Source organism: Melospiza georgiana, chromosome 8 (genome assembly GCF_028018845.1).
Source record: "Melospiza georgiana isolate bMelGeo1 chromosome 8, bMelGeo1.pri, whole genome shotgun sequence".
Classification (NCBI taxonomy): domain Eukaryota; kingdom Metazoa; phylum Chordata; class Aves; order Passeriformes; family Passerellidae; genus Melospiza; species Melospiza georgiana.
The window spans coordinates 35,057,318-35,076,003 of record NC_080437.1 but is presented as its reverse complement, the minus strand read 5'-3'; the positions used below and the strand labels follow the sequence as shown (position 1 = coordinate 35,076,003).

General features: G+C 44.6%; 1 protein-coding gene across 2 annotated transcripts in view; it reads right to left on the bottom strand.

Annotated features, from left to right (window-relative positions):
* The window catches only part of DOCK1 (dedicator of cytokinesis 1), a 279,185-nt gene that overhangs the window by 205,398 nt on the left and 55,101 nt on the right, over nt 1–18,686 (bottom strand). For both annotated transcript variants that reach the window (XM_058028591.1, XM_058028592.1), the window contains exons 19-23: nt 16,783–16,880; nt 12,911–13,000; nt 12,460–12,560; nt 9,760–9,894; nt 5,598–5,706 (exon numbers count right to left, since the gene is read on the bottom strand). In XM_058028591.1, coding sequence (XP_057884574.1) covers nt 5,598–5,706; nt 9,760–9,894; nt 12,460–12,560; nt 12,911–13,000; nt 16,783–16,880 — 533 coding nt within the window. The remainder of the gene's footprint in view (nt 1–5,597; nt 5,707–9,759; nt 9,895–12,459; nt 12,561–12,910; nt 13,001–16,782; nt 16,881–18,686) is intronic.

Below are 18,686 nucleotides of genomic sequence, written 5' to 3'. Positions count from 1 at the left end.
CTATCTAATTAAGAAATGACACTTAAATTATTTTCACTTTGAACCCAAAAACTGATCCCTTGTGCCCAGCAATGCAGACTTTTCTGCTTAATTACAAAATACCATCCAAACACATGGAAAAGGACCAACCTCCACCCTGCTTTATATATATTACTATATTCTAAAATCTTAAATGCTAAGTTTTCCACCCTGTGATATTACACACCTCTATTCAAACTCCACACTCATAATCTCAATTATTAATCAATTTTGGAAGCTTCTCCATGGCCTCAGGACAATGCAGTGTTCTCTCGGGGGTCAGTGCCTGGAAGCACAGAAAGTCTGAAATTTTCAGTATCCAGGGTTCCAAAATCTTCCCTTCTAGTCTGAATTATGAATATTGTTTTGACAGTTTTGTTAAATTTTTGTTGAATATATTGAAGTACATAAGGTATTATGTTTTGTTATTTAAATATTCATTTTTAGTTGATTTATGGGTAGGATTGTCTTATTTAAGGTAAATAATGCAGTAATAAAGTATGAATATGCTATTTCATTTGGGGTTTTTTGTTGTTTTTTTTTTTAATTTAAGGTGAGGAGATTTTTTTAAATTTTTTCTTAATCTTGTTTCGGGATAAGTTAAATGCAATTAAAATTTTCATGAAAGTTGAAAAATGTATTTTCAAATATGAAATATTGATATTCACAAACTCAAAGATGAATTTTTGAATTGTAATCTGATTTATGTTTTTTGTTAATAAGGTCTCGTTATATTAACTTTGATAAATATTATATTTAATAATAACTAATAAAAGTAATAATAAATAATAATAGTAATAAATTATTATTATTATTATTACTACTACTACATTGGAATAAAACCTTAAAGTTTATCTATTTTTTATGGGTGAAATATTTTAAGTTCAGGTTAGAATTTTTGTTGCTCCCTCCCCTGCAGGAGGAGTTTCTGTGCCTCCCAAGGGCTGCAGGAATCCCTGACTAAGGAATATCTGCAATTTGGAGCCATCACTCCCAGGCCCCAGCTGAGCTCACCCTTCAGCAGGAGAAGGTTAAGGAAATAATTCTCATGCACCAATTAGCAGAAAGGAGGAACAAACCCAGGAAGGCTCAGCACACTTGTAGCCATTAAAAATGCATGCACCCACCAAATGCTGCTCACCTTCCTGCAGCAGGTTTAACCCTCAAAGTGCCGCCTGGAAACCAAAGTGGAACCTCCCCTTCCCAAACTACTCCTGCACTCAGCATGAGAGGGGAATGGTCTGTCTCCACTGGAAAAAAAATCCAAAAAATCCACACCAAAAAATCCCTAAAATTTTATTTAATTTACTTAAAAAACCCCAACTACTGCATTGTTTTGAACATTGTAAATTTTAGTGGTTCACCTTTCCAAATTCAAACCCACAGGACTGATTATAACCTGGGGTGAAAGTGAGTTTTAGTTGTTCTTGCACCTCAACATTTTAATTCCAACATGTTTGAGCATATAAAAGGCAAAAGAAATGAGGTGTAAGCACCAGCAGCGTGATAGCAAAGCTCTGCTCAAACCACATCCCAAGATCAAATGGAGTTTTACCTATTTATTGCAAAAATCCACAGCTCAAGTAGTACCAGACAACTGAGCAACAACATTTTAATGTCATATATAAATATATATATAAACCCTATAAATTCTCCCCTACCTATGATTTTTTCAACATCCATAATCCTAAAAGATACAAATTCCAAGCCTCTTTTTGTGCTCTACAGCCTTCAAACCTTGTACAATTCTGAGAGTTTTCTTTTAAAGAAACTTTTTTCCCATGCATGCACCAAAAGCCTTGAAAAATTCAAATTAAAAAAAAAAAATAAAAGCAAAATATTAAACAACTACAGTCAACAGCTTCCACAAGGAGATAAATATTTGAATAGATAAAGAGGAATTCTTGCTAAGAACACAAGACTGCAGTCTTTCATTCTGTGTCAGCTTGAAGGCTACTCCTCCAGCAGATAGGAAAACAAAATCCAGAATATGCCGCCCAAAAAGTTGGGAACATCTCTGAGAAAGTTTCCAGTGGCAGTTCTGCTCCACGGCGATAAACTGTACAGGAAAATTCCAGTTTTTGCCAGGAGAAATGGGAGCAGTGGGATGGGTGAAAGAAGCATCTGCCTTGTCTAATGTACAGCACCTCGATTTTCTGTGTAGGTCTTTGCAACTTCTTATCTCTCCAAACACACTTATTTTGTCTACACTTATTTAGCTCCCCCAATATTTATAAAAATCACTGAAAAAAAAAAAAAGCCTGAAATTGCTACACTGCAAGATCTGCTGATCTTCTGCACAACACAGGGAGCTGGGGACTTATCTGTTTAAAATCACTGATTTTCCACAAAACTTCAGCAAAGTATCCAACAGCACCAGAATTCCAGGCTGCTCTGGGAGGGACTCAAAGATCTTTTTCCACCCCTGCCATGGCAGGGACACCTCCCACTGTCCCAGGTGCTGCCAGCCCAATGTCCAGCCTGGCCTTGGGCATTGCCAGGGATGGAGATGCCAGAGCTTCCCTGGGAATTCCATCCCAGCCCCTGCCCACCCTGCCAGGGAACAATTCCCAATTCCCAATATCCCATCTAAATCTACCCACTGTCAGTTTAAAGCCATTCCCTGTGTCCTGTCCCTCCATCCCTGTCCCCAGTCCCTCTCCAGCTCTCCTGGAGCCCCTTCAGGCCCTGCCAGGGGCTCTGAGCTCTCCCTGGAGCTGCTCCTGCCCAGGTGAGCCCCCCCAGGTGTCCCAGCCTGGCTCCAGGGGAGGGATGCTCCAGCCCTTGGAGCGCCTCCTTGCCCCAGAACCCCTCCCTGTGCCCAGCCCTGGTCCCCAGCAGTGCCCCCAGCAGTGCCAGCTGTGCTTTCTGCCCTCTCTCCCTCAGAGGCTGCACCCAGCACATCCCTGCACCTGAGCTCAGGCCCTGGCTGCCCCCACAACCCCCTGGAACAAACTTCAGAAAGGATAAAAAAATCATTTTAATTCCTTTCAAGTGCCCCCCTAAGGCTGTCAGCACTGCCTGCCCTCGTACAAAGCCAGAGCACAGACCAGGGTTTCACTGGGAAGGTGCAGCATTCCCAACCCTCTGCTCCCCTTTGATCCCTTCCTGGGGTTTGGAACCTGCACAGCCCCAGTGCTGCTCCAAGGCTCTGTGACAGCAGGTGACAGCAAGGTGACAGCCCTGCCACCCCAACACCCTGCCCCTGATGGCTCCAAGGTGTCCTGCCCAAAGTGCCAGCCCCGTGCAGGGATTCCTTCACTCCTCCTGACAGCAGCGTCCCCACCCCACAGCACAGGGCTCAGCCCCAGCTCTGGCAGGTGCAGCTGATGCTCCTCTCCCCCAGCAGAGATGGAGATGCTCAACAAGATCTCTAATGTCACCCCACAGTGTCACTGGCACCTCCTGCAGCTCTGCCAGGCAGGGTGCACAGAGCCCACACTCACTCTCTCCAAAAAAACTCCAACATCTATCCACCCATTCAATAGTTTTGCTCTCTGTGACAGAGGCACACACTTCTCTCAGGCAGGGTGCACAGAATCCACACTCACTCTGAAAACCCCCACATTTATCCACCAAATCAAGAGTCTTGTCCTCAAACAGAGGCACACATTTCTGCCAGGCAGGATATACAGAACACACACTCCCTCTCCCAAAACCCCCACACTTACCCACCCATTCAATAGTTTTGTTCTCAAACAGAGGCACACATTTCTGCCAGGCAGGATGCACAGAATCCCCACATTCATCCACCCATTCAATAGTTTTGTTCTCAGGCACAAGCACACATTTCTGCCTGACAAGATGCACAGAACTCACACTCACTCTCTGCAAACCCCCACATTTATCCCCCAATTCAACAGTTTTGTTCTCAGACAGAAGCACACGTTTCTGCCTGGTGCTCACACTGCACAGCTCCAGTGGATACCTGAACATCATAAAAGCAATTTCACAAGCTGCAAAAAGCCAATAGTAGCAATGATGTGTTCTGAGAGCTCAGGAATTAGAGTCCAGAGGAGATGAAAGCAATAAATAATGAATGAAAGCTTGTCAAGGCTTCTGCAAGGCATCCTCAAGCACACTGAACCCACCCTGCCCATCCCTCAGAGCTCCATATGCCACCCTACACACACAGGAGTGCAGAGCTCTGAATCTGCTGGTGGGATCTCTCCAGTCCTTGTCAGGCAGTTTTCCTTCCTGCATCTCAGGTGAACACAACCAAATCAATTTTTAGCTTTTTTCCCTTTTTTCTCCCCCACCTAGGTATAAATTGTTAAAGAAAAAAATCTCATGTTCATCTGCCTTCCTGCAGCAGGCCCTGCAAGGGAGGCTCAGGAAAAGAAATTTCCCATTCCACTCCTGTAATCTGCAAAGTCCCTGTTTGTAAAAGCCCAGAGAGCACACTCTGAGCTACCTGCCCATTTCCATTCAGGACAGATGCTTTGGCAATGAAATGAAAATACAGTTTTCCTGAAACGTGTAATATCCCCACTTTGTTATCAGATGATCCAGTCTTGGCCTCTCTGCCTAAAATATTCCTCCTCAGCTGCTTTATGCCCACCATCTCCTTCTGCTGTGTGTGCTCAGCATGGCATCAGGAGCCCCAGAGCTCAGCCACAAAGGACTGGGGGCTTTAATCACGACTTTCCCTGCTCCAGGAACTTCTCCCACTGGCACAGGGATCTCCCACTGTCTGTCTTGGCAATCACCTGGGCAGGAAGAGCCCAGCTGTCCCAAATCCCACCCCAAACCCCAGCCCCTTGATTCTCTCTCCACTGATTCAGCAGGGCTGGGTCAGGGCTTTCACCTTTTTTTATCAACTCTGGTTGGAAGCACGAGGAGAAGTTCAAGGTGCAGCTGATCAAACACACATTTAGGGCAGTCTCTGCAGCTTTCCACGATGAAAAAGATCCACTAGCTTCTGCATCCAGCCTCCTCTGGATACTAAAATCTGCCAATCCCACAATTCAGAGCTTTGGCTCTTTGAAATCAGCACCATTTGAGGGCACAGACCCCTTTCCCAACTGCATGAGCCAATGTTCCCAAAAGCAGATTTACAGGGACACAAGGAAAGGTCTAAGGGCTGAAAGGTGGAGCTTCCAGCCTCTCTCACTAATTTTCTTCTTTAAAACATGTACTAGGACTTAAGATCTTATATTAAAGATCCTGAACAGCCTCAGATATAAATAAGTATGTTAAAATTTGAGGATCTACACTGTCAGCAGCATCTTAAGTATAATGTCTTAAAAACACCTTCACTTTAAGGTTATACAAGTTTAAAAAGCCAAATACCACTGAACCCAAATTAAGTTCTCTTTTTAAAATAAAAGTGAGGGTTTTGAAGCAATTAAAGGTTGGACTCAATCATCTTAGATGACTCCTCCAACTTAGATAATTCTAGAATTCTATAAATTTACTTGTTCAAAGAAAGTTCTTTACACAGTCACAAACCCTTCAGCAGAAGCACCAAGAATTAACCTTGACTGAAGCAAAAGCAGCTTTTAAAGCACAAATAAGCAAATATTTCACTGCTTTGTTGTGGCTGAGGATGCAAGACTGGAGATGTGGAAAGCACAAACCTTCACTATGACAGTCTGGTCAGAGTTGCTGCTCATCATCTCATTGATGGACTTAAAGAGCTGCAGCAGAGACTCCCTGAAGTCTGCTTCTCCTTTGTTTTCATACAGCCTGAAAAACAATTAGTTTTCATCAGCACAAACCACAATACAAATACTGTTTTAAAAAAAATCTGGTTTTTTTAACAAACAGATGACAAATGGCCACTTTCTGTCTTACATCTTCTCAAGACTTTTTACAATTTTCTTCAATGAATCAAGAGCTTTCTTACAGGAAAAAACAAAAAAAGAAAAAAAAAACAAAACCAACAAAAGACAGACTGGCCAGGCTGGGCCAGCAGGAAGAAGAGATTTAGAGATTTTTCTTGTGAAATGCCACATGCAGCAGGGCTGCTCCAGTCTCTGGTGAATCCCCCCTGCAGATGTTGCCAGGACCCTTGTGCTGATGAAGCCAGAAAAGAGACAGCCAACCTGCCAGCAATCATTAAAATCTACCAGCGGCACAAGGTGAGTGACCTTAAACTCTGAGAAAGAAAAGGGGGGAAAAGGGGGGAAAAGGGGAAAGGAGGGGAAAAGGGGAAAGGAGGGGAAAAGGGGAAAGGAGGAAAAAGGGGAAAGGAGGAAAGAGGGAAAAGGAGGAAAGAGGGAAAAGGACGAAAGAGGGAAAAGGAGGGAAAAGGAGGAAAAGGAGGAAAGAGGGAAAAGGAGGAAAGAGGGAAAAGGACGAAAGAGGGAAAAGGAGGGAAAAGGAGGAAAAGGAGGAAAGAGGGAAAAGGAGGGAAAAGGAGGAAGAGGAAGAAAAGGAGGAAGAGGAAGAAAAGGAGGAAGAGGAAGAAAAGGAGGAAGAGGAAGAAAAGGAGGAAGAGGAAGAAAAGGAGGAAGAGGAAGAAAAGGAGGGAAAGGGAGACACTCATTGACCCTTTTTGCTAAGAAGATAGATTTTTTCCTGTGGGGAGGAAGCACTGAGGTTAAATGGTGTTTCAGCACTTATTTCAGGCTCAGTTTGCCATGGAGTCAGCACAGCTGACAGAGCAGTGACTCAGCCCCAGCTCAGCTGCAGAGCAAGGTCCCTGTGCCCCCAGGCAGGTTCCTCACAGCTGAGCTGCACACTGGGATCCCCCTCTCCCTCTCCCTGATGCTTTCAGGGGGATGGAAACTGCACAGAGGCACCTGAGCAACACCAGAGGCCAAAAACACAGCCAAGGTGAAGAACTTGGGCCACTGCTACAATGAGTGCTCCTGGAACTCTCTGCAGTGGTTTAAATGCAGAACCTGCCTGCTCCAGGTGTAGGATGGCACAATCCTCCCTGGAAAACCAGGGGGACACCACCACTGGCTCCACATCATCCCTGAAAACCTCCCCTCCTTGGGCAGCACGTGGGACTCACCCACACCAGGGCTGGTCAGACTTAACATGGCCAAAAAAACGGATCCAGATTGAATCTGAACAGGGAGAGTTACAAACACCACATGGACTGCCAGGGCTTGGGGCACCCTGGGACAGTGGGAGGTGTCCCTGCCCATGGGTTCATGGTCCCTTCCTGTCACCATGACATTTTCTGAAAAACCCTCTTTGCCCAGGATTTTCTCCTAGGAAGCTGAGATGCCTCAGAGAGGAATGAAAATAATAATTATTTTATTGCTGCTCCTGTCTTTGCTGCTTTGGAATGTGGCTTGGACATTGTTTACCAACAGATGAATGTTAGATTGGTTCCATGTGAATTGTGCTGAATTAATGACCAATCACAGCCAGCTGTGTCAGACTCTGAGTCAGTCATGGATTTTTATTATTCATTCTTGTTAAGCCTTCTGATGTCTCCTTTCTTTTTCTTTAGTATAGTTTTAGTATAGCATAATATATAATAATATATAATATATGCTAGACTATACTATAGTCTAGTATATAATATATAACACATATAATAAAATAATAAATCAGCCTTCTGAGAACAAGGAGTCAGATTCTCATCTCTCACCTCACCCTGGGGACCTCACAAACACCACACCTTCCATCCCATGACTCCTTCCCCCCCAGTTAAACCCCACCTTCACCCAGCCAGCTCTGGTGGAACAAGAGCCTCACCCAGCAACAACAACTGGGCTCCAAAGCCCTCCCTGGTTCCCCTGGCCCTGATCCCCACAAACACCTGGCACCAACACCCACTGCAGCAGCTCCCAGCACAAGTTCAACTCTCTTTTACCTTCCTCCATTTTCTCCTGGAATCAAACCCAGCAGGAAGGTCTTGAATGTAGCCTGCAGCTCAGAAAGGGAATTTCATCCAGGAATTTGCTAGGTACAATCCCTTCATGCTCCAAGATAAAAATCATGGAATGGTTTGGGGGGAAGGGATTTTAAATCCCATCAAGTCCCACTCCTGGGACACCTTCCACTGTCCCAGGGGGCTCCAGCCTGGCCTTGGGCACTGCCAGGGACACAGGGGCTGCTCTGGGCACCTGTGCCAGGCCCTGCCCGCCCTCCCAGCCAGGAATTCCTTCCCAATATCCCCTCTAAAGCTGCATCATGATGGATCACATACTGCAGCTGCAAATGGGCTGTTCTTGGGATAAGCATGGAGCTCAGGACGCTCCTGCTGCTTTACACTGAAGTTAACGTGGATCATTTTTAATGCTGTGCTCATAAACCTTGGGAAGTCCCAGATATGAAAAGTTGATTTTAACCTGGACACTGAGGAAATAAATACTACAAAAAAAAAAAAAAAAAAAAAAGCCCCAAACCACTAAATTGTCTTATTTTGCTGTGCACACTTCTATTCCCCTTTTAGGCTTAAACTGGGGGTTATGCTGGATAAAAAACTTGCTGAGTCTCCATTTCCATAATGGATTTTAGTGTCCCCCTGAACAGATTAGAGAGGTGAAACTCATACCAACAGAAGGAGTAACTGAACCTGACAGCCCAATAAATCAAAGTGCTTCAGACAAAAAACACTGCCTTTCAAAACGGAAGTTATAATAAAAATAAACAAGTCAGTCACAAATGTGTTCCTACTGTCAGTTAATAACATCTATTTATCTAATATATGTGATAAAGCACAAAATCTCTGCAGCTGTGAGAAATCAAGGTTTACACCAGGCTGGTGCTTCCAGCACTGCCTGGAGGATTTTAAGGCTGTAGTAAATACATCACAAGCACTGGGATCCCTACTGAGGAAATCAGAGATTTTTCTAAAGGTCACTTGCAATATTTTGCCTTTATCAACCTTTGCTGTAGTGAACAAATAGATGTGTCATCATGCTTTAAGTGGATAAACTTCCATGGATTTATCTAGAACTCAACTGCTAAAATGCTCCATCCATCCATGGAGCCCACCACCCTCTCCCTGAAGTTAAAAATATGCCATATTTTGGAATAAAAGCTTCAGCTTGCTGCTTGTGATTCCTCAGGGGAACGGCAACAATTCTGCATTTTAATCAGTCCAAATGACACCCCCCAGGCAGGACTTCAGTCCTGCAGCAGAACAAATCTGGCTCTTTCTGCACTCACTAATTTTGCTGATTAATCCCTTGGCATGGAGGGTGGGTCTCACACTGAAGGGCTGTGAATTTGTGCTTCCCACAAGGAAATCCCACAGCCAGTCCTGGAGGGTCACACTGTCTGTAAATCCAACCTGCAGCCAGAGGGAATTTTATTTTTTCTGTTTTCAAGTGATTTGTAGGCCCTGCTACAGCCTCAGTGACATCCAGTATTTTATGAATCTCACAGCAAGGCTCCTGCAGAAATAAATTCCAGGCCCTAAATTAGAGGAAAGGGTGGTGGAGATGGAAACTGAAGAGCTCTACATAAATCCCTTGCAATAAGGTTGTTCCCACTGCTAACAAGCAGTAAAAGGACTCAATCTAAGTGAAGATCCCATCAGCTTGGTTTATAACTTCTGTAAAATCCTGTGTATAAAACACAACACAGTAACAGGAGTTTCCCCAAACAGTGCCAAGCTTTAATTGTCCAGAGACCTAAACTATGATGATTTCACCAATTCCCTGCTACTGAAAATAGAGATTTCTGCTAAAGAGGGAAAACCCTTCTCCTGAAATAACTTCTCACAGCTCCAAGCATTTATAGAATAGTGCAGTACTAAGCAGTTTTAACTGCTGGACTGTAAAATGTTGGCAGTTTGGGGCATTATTGGCAGTGGGAGGCTGAACTCACTGGTTGAACAATATCCTGGAGCGGACAATGAACTTGAAGATGTATTCCAGGGCTTTCATGGCTTTGAAGAGTTGATCAGTGATCCCACACTTCTCAGCATTGTCCACGTAGGTTTTTAAAACCTTGGTCAGTTTCCTGTTTAAATACAAAAAAAACCCACATAAAAGTTACAAATATTCTCACAGAATTTCCATTCTGAAAGGTTTAATGAAAAATGAAGTGCCCACAGAGCTACAAAGTTAATTCTTCTTAATAAACTCATTGTGGTTTTGTTTTGCTGATAAGTGTCTGGAATTTATTCTTGAGCAAAAAAAAGAAAAACCACAGACCATAACCTCATTGAACACATAAGCAATACAACAAATCTCAGTAAGGCTGATTTTCTGCTGGATGTTCAGATGGATATTCAGATTTAGGCTCTCAGAAAGATGCACCCACAGAATATAATAATAATAAATAATTATGATAAATAATAATTAATTATAATAAATAATTATAAATAAGAATAAAATATAAGTAATAATAATAATAATTAAATTAAATACAAGCATGCTGTTAGAATTAACACAACGTGTGAGTTCCTTCATTGAGCAAGGCTTCCCCTTTAGAAAGCTTTCCCATGGATTTTGGGCTGAAATTTGTAACATTTATTTCTCCAAGTACACACCACCAGCTGGAAATTCTCTTCTTCCCCATTTTAAAGCCTATCAAACTCAAAAATGAAACAATTTTCAAAATAATCCCATTCCAGCTCCCTCCCTTGCAATGAATATAAATCAAGGCTTTAATGCAACCACGAGCAATTCCATTTTAAATCACCCCAGCTCCAGTGCATGATCCAACATCCCCACTCCAAGTAAACAAGCTGCACATTATTCCCCACTAACAGAAAACAACACAGAGATCCTGCTGCCTGGGGATTTGCTGGAGCAGGAGCAAACTGCCTGAGAATTTCAAGTAAGCACTTAAATACTGCCAAGGCCACCTCTCTTTGCTCCAGGGCTGCAGGTTGGGCTGGGCGATCTTGGAGCTCTTTTCCACAATGGATGTTCCATGAATAAAAGGCAGGGAGAGGGCAGGGATCTGTCACATCCATGGGGACACCTCGAGCCAGAATTCAGCTCCTCCCTGTCTCTGCCTCCCTGCACATGAGGAAAAAGGAGGAGAGAGAGAAAGGAGAGAGAGAGAGAAAGGAGAGAGAGAGAGAAAGGAGAGAGAGAGAGAAAGGAGAGAGAGAGAGAAAGGAGAGAGAGAGAGAAAGGAGAGAGAGAGAGAAAGGAGAGAGAGAGAAAGGAGAGAGAGAGAGAGAAAGGAGAGAGAGAGAGAGAAAGGAGAGAGAGAGAGAGAAAGGAGAGAGAGAGAGAGAAAGGAGAGAGAGAGAGAAAGGAGAGAGAGAGAGAAAGGAGAGAGAGACAGAAAGGAGAGAGAGACAGAAAGGAGAGAGAGACAGAAAGGAGAGAGAGACAGAAAGGAGAGAGAGACAGAAAGGAGAGAGAGACAGAAAGGAGAGAGAGACAGAAAGGAGAGAGAGACAGAAAGGAGAGAGAGACAGAAAGGAGAGAGAGACAGAAAGGAGAGAGAGACAGAAAGGAGAGAGAGACAGAAAGGAGAGAGAGACAGAAAGGAGAGAGAGACAGAAAGGAGAGAGAGACAGAAAGGAGAGAGAGACAGAAAGGAGAGAGAGACAGAAAGGAGAGAGACAGAAAGGAGAGAGACAGAAAGGAGAGAGACAGAAAGGAGAGAGACAGAAAGGAGAGAGAGAGAGAAAGAAATGCTCTCCATGCCATGAGAGGATCACCCTCAGCTTTTCTGAGAAGTGCAGGTGATGCAGGATGCTCCACATGAGTGAGCAGTGACCAAATATCACTGGCTCAAATCTTCTTTGGGAATTAAAGAAGGATCAGGGAAAGGTTCTCCCCCAGAGGGTGCTGGGCACTGCCCAGGGAATGGGCACGAGGCTGCCAGAGCTCCAGGAGGGTTTAGACAACATTCCCAGGGTACCAAGGGTGGGATTTTGAGGTGTCTATACCAGGAGCTGCACTGATGATCCCTGTGGGACCTTCCAGCTCAGGATATTCTATGATTTCACGATTCTTCACGATTTTATATCAACATTTTGAAGTCCCTTAACAGAGACTCTGCACCGGCAAAGGGCACCCCAGGTTTCCTGGTTTGGGTTTGCCTTCCCCCCAGCACTGCTAAGATATCCATCAGAGACTTTTCCTTCAGTCTAACACAGCAGCAAAGATTCCAAAAGTAGTCAGAAACTACTTAAGACAACAAAACTAATGGGCCTTTTTTGTGTCATTCACTGCCTCTTCCCCGCAATGACAGCAATGTGGATAATTGGGGGACAGTGTCGTTTAACGCACAAAAAATCTGTATTTGAAGCATCTTAAATGGACATGATTTCCTTCCAATTGAAGTGAGAACTGCTTTTGTTTTCCTTACAAAACAACTTCTGAAATTGTCAAATCATCCCCTTCTTCATTACAGCACTCTCAAAACTTCTCCTTGCACAGGACTGGAAGTTGCACCAATTTATTTCAAGAAAGAAACAAAGACTATCCCCAGTCTTCTTCCAGACCCTTCCAAGCTCATGGGCACACTCTTAATTAAGCTACATAATCAAGTAATTAGATAACATTACCTGGACAAATTCTCCAAGTCACATTAGGAAAAATAAATTTTCCAACTCACGTGTAGGCCAATGTAGCACTGAAATGCTTCTTGATGTAGGTCTCCAAGACAGGGTTGAAATGTTGAAATTTTCTGTCAGCAATCAGTCCAATAATAAATACCTGAAATAAACAGCATAATTAGTGTGTTAGTCTCCAAAAAGTCTTTAATTTTTGTCCATTCCCCTTTCTTCTCAGAGAAGAGACATTACTGACATTAAAATTTCTGCTCTTGTCCTAAATTCTGCTTTAATCCATTAAAATGACTGGATGTGAGTGCTTCCTTATTTCCTGAGAGGATGACATGATAGAATCCAACTCCCTCTGGATCTGAACCTTTAAATATAACTTTTAAAGTTATATTTAAATTAAATAATAACTCTCAGCCCAGACCTCTTCCATTAATAAGCTTGATTCTATCATTAATTCCCCATTATTGGGTACATTTCAGACCCTCCCCAGTGCAGACTCACCAAAGCATCAAACACCAAAGTGTCAAAGGTCTCACTCTCTGAGTTCTCCATCATGATGTTAAAAAGGGCATCCAGTGTATCTTGAAGGAACTACAAAGAAACAACACAGGTCTCATCATGTTCTCAAAGGAAAATTAAGTTGAGATTCCACACAGGGCTCTACAGGTATTTTTGCTAAAGTAAAGGCATTTCAAAAGTTAGCAAAAAACAAAAAAAAAAAAGGAAAATCCAACACTTTTCTTTCAGCAGGTGATTTTTAGTGAAGTTGATTATCTGTACACAGGTTATCAGTCCAACAGAAGAAATGAAGTCAGAAGTCACACTTGGCACACCTGGACAAGGACTTGACTCTGTGACAACGCTGCAACAACAAGGATTTCCAAACTGCAGACTCACCACACGCTCACCAGGCCCATGCATTGCTGAACACTTGGGATTTCAGAGCACAAACCACACAAGCAACTGAGTCTCATGCCAGGCAATGGGGGCTGAGCCACGGGAGGCACTCAGAGCACCCTGCCCAGGGCTGCACTCAGCCCCAATCCCATGGGATCCCACATGCAGGGATGGGAACAGAGCCCCCACTGCTGCCCCAGCCCCAAACCTGCCCAGCAAGGCCTGCACTCCCCACTCTGCAGCACCACAGGAAAAGCAGCTTAGTGCCAGGGGCTTCCAGTGAAGCACAAAAGGTCCCTAAATTCCAGGAGTCCTTCCCAGAGCCAGGGATCCATGCAGTGCCAGATACTCATCAGTTCTGCTGGGATGGGTTGTGCCTGAGCAGCTCCTTCCTCCAGCTGGCACAGACACACAGGGGCTCCTCCAGGGCACAGCCAGGCTGCAGCACAGCTCAGGTGGGGTTGAGAAAGAAGGGGTTAAACGTGGATGGTTCCAGCACTGTCTCAAATCATCCCAGCATGGTTTGGGTTGGAAAGGACCTTAAATTCCATCCAGTACCACCCCTGGGACACATCCTACTGTCCCAGGTGCTCCCAGCCCCAATGTCCAGCCTGGCCTTGGGCACTGCCAGGGATCCAGGGGCAGCCACAGCTGCTCTGGGCACCCTGTGCCAGGGCTGGCCACCTTCACAGGGAAATAAAAATTAAAAAAAGGTTTTGCCTTGCAGATGTGTGGAATTTGCAGGATGAGGTGAGAGATGAGTGAATCTGACTCCATGTTCTTAGAAGGCTAATTTATTATTATATGTACTTATATTATATTAAAGAATGCTATACTAAAACTATACAGAAAGGATCCAGACAGAAAGTTTAACAAGAATGAATTATAAACCCGTGACTGACACTTCAAAGTTGACACAGCTGGCTGTGATTGGTCATTAAGTAAAAACAATTCACATGGAACCAATCAAACCAATTCACCTGTTGGTAAACAATCTCCAGCCACATTCCAAAGCAGAAAAACAGGGAGAAACAAATGAGGTAATATTGCTTTTTCTCTGAGGCTCCCAGGAGAAGAAATCCTGGCAAAGGGATTTTTCAGAAAATATGATGGTGACATAGATGAGGGAAGAACATCTCAACAAGCAGAAGGGAATTGATCCTGAGGCATTCCACATCCTGTGAGAGGGATGGAAAACCAGCCTGAGTCCCACCTTCCTCCTTTAAAAATGTTCAATGAGCCTCCTGGATCAAGCCTGATTCACCTGATCTCCTAAACCTCCAGTCAAATGTCAGGAGTTAACCCCATGCACAGCTGAATGTCAAACTCCTTAAACCAACTGAGCACAGAGTCACAGTTCGTGCTGCTGAGGATGAAAAAACAGAAAAGCCCAAATTCTTGCAGTTGATCTTAGCCCAGTCCTGGGGAAAAGCCAGCTCATAATTCCACCACGGGGGCAAAAGGAAAACATCACCTTCTCACAGCCTTACTCAACCCATTAAAGAAGATGTGCAAATAAAGCACATTAAAGGCTGGACTTGATGTTCTAGAGGTTGAAGTCTGTGATCTCAGAGGTCTTTTCCAACCTAAATGGTTCTGTAATTCTAAATGATTCTGTGGCTGCTGCCAGCTGGCAGGGAGGGAAGCGCAAAGCACAGTTTGGAGCCTTGACAGGAGAAGTTTCTCTCCTGGTCTGAAGGGAAGTTGCACTCTTGGGTCCCACACACTGAGTCCCCTGGAAGCCAAAGGATGCTTGGGAGGCTGATCAAGCCTTGATTTCACATTCAGGCACCTCAGCCTGACTTTCATGAGCACAGTTCAAGCCTGAAATCTGTTCACCAGCAGGAAGAGCACAGCAGAGACGCTGCTGCTGAGTGAAGGGGCAGGACATTTCTCAGGTGGCATGAATAATTCCTACACTATTAGTTTACATTCTCATACTGCACAGACTCTGCACAAATGGAGCCAGAGCCTCTGGGGAAGGGAGATAACATTTACAGCTTCCACACACTCGACAACAGGCACAGAATGGGGAGCTGGGCTCATCTCCACTCAAATAAATGAACACCAGTAGGCCCAGGCCTTTCACTGGGAGTTTTAAAAACAGGCAATTCTTAACAGAAAATAGGAATGGTTTTTATCACATCAATACTTTTTCTAAAGATATCCAGGCTGCACTGGGCATTGTAGTTAAAATCATGAAGGGCAAAGAGAGCTGGAGGAACAGAAAGGAACAGATCCTGCAATGGAGCAGCCCCCACAAAGAAGTTAAAATCATGAAGGGCAAAGAGAGCTGGAGGAACAGAAAGGAACAGTTACAAACCAGGCCCTGCAATGGAGCAGCCCCCACAAAGATGGAGCACTGCTGCAACAGATGGAAATGTAAGCACTGGCCCTCTGAAAAAGGATAAAAATGGTGGTGGAAGCAATATTAAACACTCCTTCTGCCCCCTGCATGACTGCAGCTGTGCTCAGACCCCTGGGAGCAGGAGGAGGGAATCCCTTGGGTCCTGAGAGTGTGCCAGGTGCAGGACTCACTCCAGAACTGCTTTTACTCCATTTGTGGTGCATCCCAAGGAAATCCCTGATCCCCACCCAGCAGGAACATGCCACACACTCTGGGATGTCACACTGGGAGAGGAGGGAGAACTCAAGTGGCAGAGCCATGCCAGAGCTCAGCAGGAGCCATGGGCAACATTCTGCTCTCAAATCATCTAGGCCAAAACCTCAACAAGCAGAACCTTCCTAAAACACCAATCTGTGGGACCCCACCTTCCCCACCCTCCAAGGAGGACACAATCAGCACTCCCAGGTGCCTGAAGTTACTCAAAGCTGAGGCTTCATTATGCTTCTGTAAAACAACTAAAAATCCCCTGAAGTAAGGAAACAACTCTCCAGGGTCACCTGTCCCCAAGAACATCTTTTGACACTCTTTTAGATTTGATTTATTGCAACACCTTCAATAAAGTCCCAGCCTCCTCTTTTGCACAGCTAAACCTGTCTTTATGCAGCTCTCTGCAATCACTCAGTGGCCTTGGCAAATGTAAATAACTTGGCTCAGCTAAATGTTTCCAGAAGTATTTTTTAAAAGAAAACAACAGCAGCACACACTGGGATTGCATTCCACATCCATAGATCAAAAATACATTTAACATCACCATGTGAGACTTCCAAGATGGTCTAATCTTGCAAAGAAAAACACCTTTTCTTCATGGATCTGTATACAAAAATTCACCAAAGTGCTAGGAAAAAAAACAAGTTAATTTTCAGAAATGTGCATTTGATGTGTGTTTTATCAGTTCTCAAACATCTGAAATGTTCCTGGAGGGCAGGGAGAGGAGCATCAGCACCCTGAAGGTTGAGGTTTCTGGCTGCAATTTAATGTGCAAATGAGAGCAGTGAGGCTCGGGGGGAAAGTGTGGGGAGCCAAAAAAAGACATCAAAATCTGGCATTTTTACAGACATTAACTCATTACCTTGACCACTTCACCACCATCAACTTTCATCAGCTGCTTCAAGTTCTGGTGCAACAGGCTCGTGTTGGATCTCCACTTCAGCAGTCCCAAGAGATCAACTAGAAATAAAAAAACCCAACAATTATCTCCTGCAGGCTCTTCCCTTTCCTCACTCTCCATCACCATATGCAGGACAAAGTTATTTCCTCACTTCAGCCTTTTTCCCTGGCCAGCAAGGTATTTCTGGTACCCCCTGACGCTGCAGAAAGCTGGGACAATCCCTCTGCCCTGACAGAACTCTGAAAGGCTTTCAGAAAAGCAGCCAGCTTTTGAAATATCAGCAGGAAAATCTAGGCCAAGGAAGCCTGGTCCCTGGGTTTTTCATTTGCTATACACAACAGTTGTGTGTTCAGAAAAAAATGCCAGAATGAAATTAGTCAGCCACCAACACAGTGCATCCACAGGGCAGTGACTCTCCAGCATTAATGGCTCCAGCTTCCCTGCTCTCCCTGCATCAACTGAACAGAAAATAAAGCACAAAGAGCTGCAAACTAACTGAGAGTGGGGGAAAGCTGGCTGATGAATATCTGCCAGTGCCCACGCTGCCGGGCTGCTCTCTGAGGGCACAGCCCAGATGATGCCAATGGAGCCATTCCCAAATTCTGGTGTCACTTCAGCATTCCCTGATCAGCAAGGGAATGCAGGAGGCCAGATCTCTCCATGTGTCAGTGCAAAGCTTCCTTCAGGGAAAACTCCTGGGAGGAGCTCCCAGTGGGGTTCAATGCAGAGCAAAAGCTCCCTGGCAAACACCAAACCTCAGCCCTGGAACCCAGCACTGGAACCCATGGACCCCAAACCCAGCACTGCCCACAGAGCCCAGCACTGCTCACAGACCCCAAACCCCAGCCCTGGAACCCAGCACTGCCCACAGACCCCAAACCCAGCACAGGCCCCAAACCCCAGCCCTGGAACCCACAGAGCCCAAACACAACACTGACCAGACCCCAAACCCCAGCCCTGGAGCCCACAGACCCCAAACCCCACACTCCTCCCTCCTTTGCCAAAGCAGCCTCAAGAGAAGGGTTTTCCCCATGAAAAGTCAGTTTTCAGCACAAAACAGAACTCCCAGCAACTCCTGCTCAGGAGAAGCCTTCAACAACTGAGCACAATGATCTCAAAGGTCTTCTCCAACTTCAATGATTTTAGGGTTAATTTAAAGACTCACTACCTTCAGTTTAGCCCCTGGCCCACCTCCCCGTGTAATTCATCCTGTGTGAATTCTGCTCAAAATCACTCAAAACAGGCACTTCCTCCCAACAAATACCCCCTCACCTCTTTGCTATTCAGGCTTTCAAAGCAACCAACACAACATTTAGCAAGGCATGAATCTGCAGAGCTTATTGTGGAAATTATCTGCAGAGACTGAAAGCAGCTGCTATGCTTTCCTCAAAAACCTTTCATTTTAAGTAATAAATGGAATTATTTCTAGTGGAAAGCACTACAGCACTCCTTGGAAAGAGTCCCCTCTGAGCAGCACTCAAACCAAGCCTTCTCATCATCTCTTTGTGAGGAGAAATCAAGAGAGTTTTACTACATTAAAGCTTCAAAAGACTTGAATCCAAGTCCTCCATTCCTTTTAATACATCCTACAAGAAGTCTATAGCCTGAACCCAAAGTCTTAGAAACTCAGTATTAACAAAAAAAAATTGCTTCTGGAAGCAAAGCAGAGATGCCTCCATGAGTTATCCAAAGTGTTTCATGGATGTATTTATATCAGCTTTCCAGCCCTGAATTTGGCTGCAGTCTGACTTCTAACAAGGCATCAGGCTGACAGAAGAAATGATGTGAACAAAAGCCAGCCCACAGACAAGCTCTGCACAGCATCATGGATTGCCCCAAGAAAACAAACCCACGTGGACTGCAGC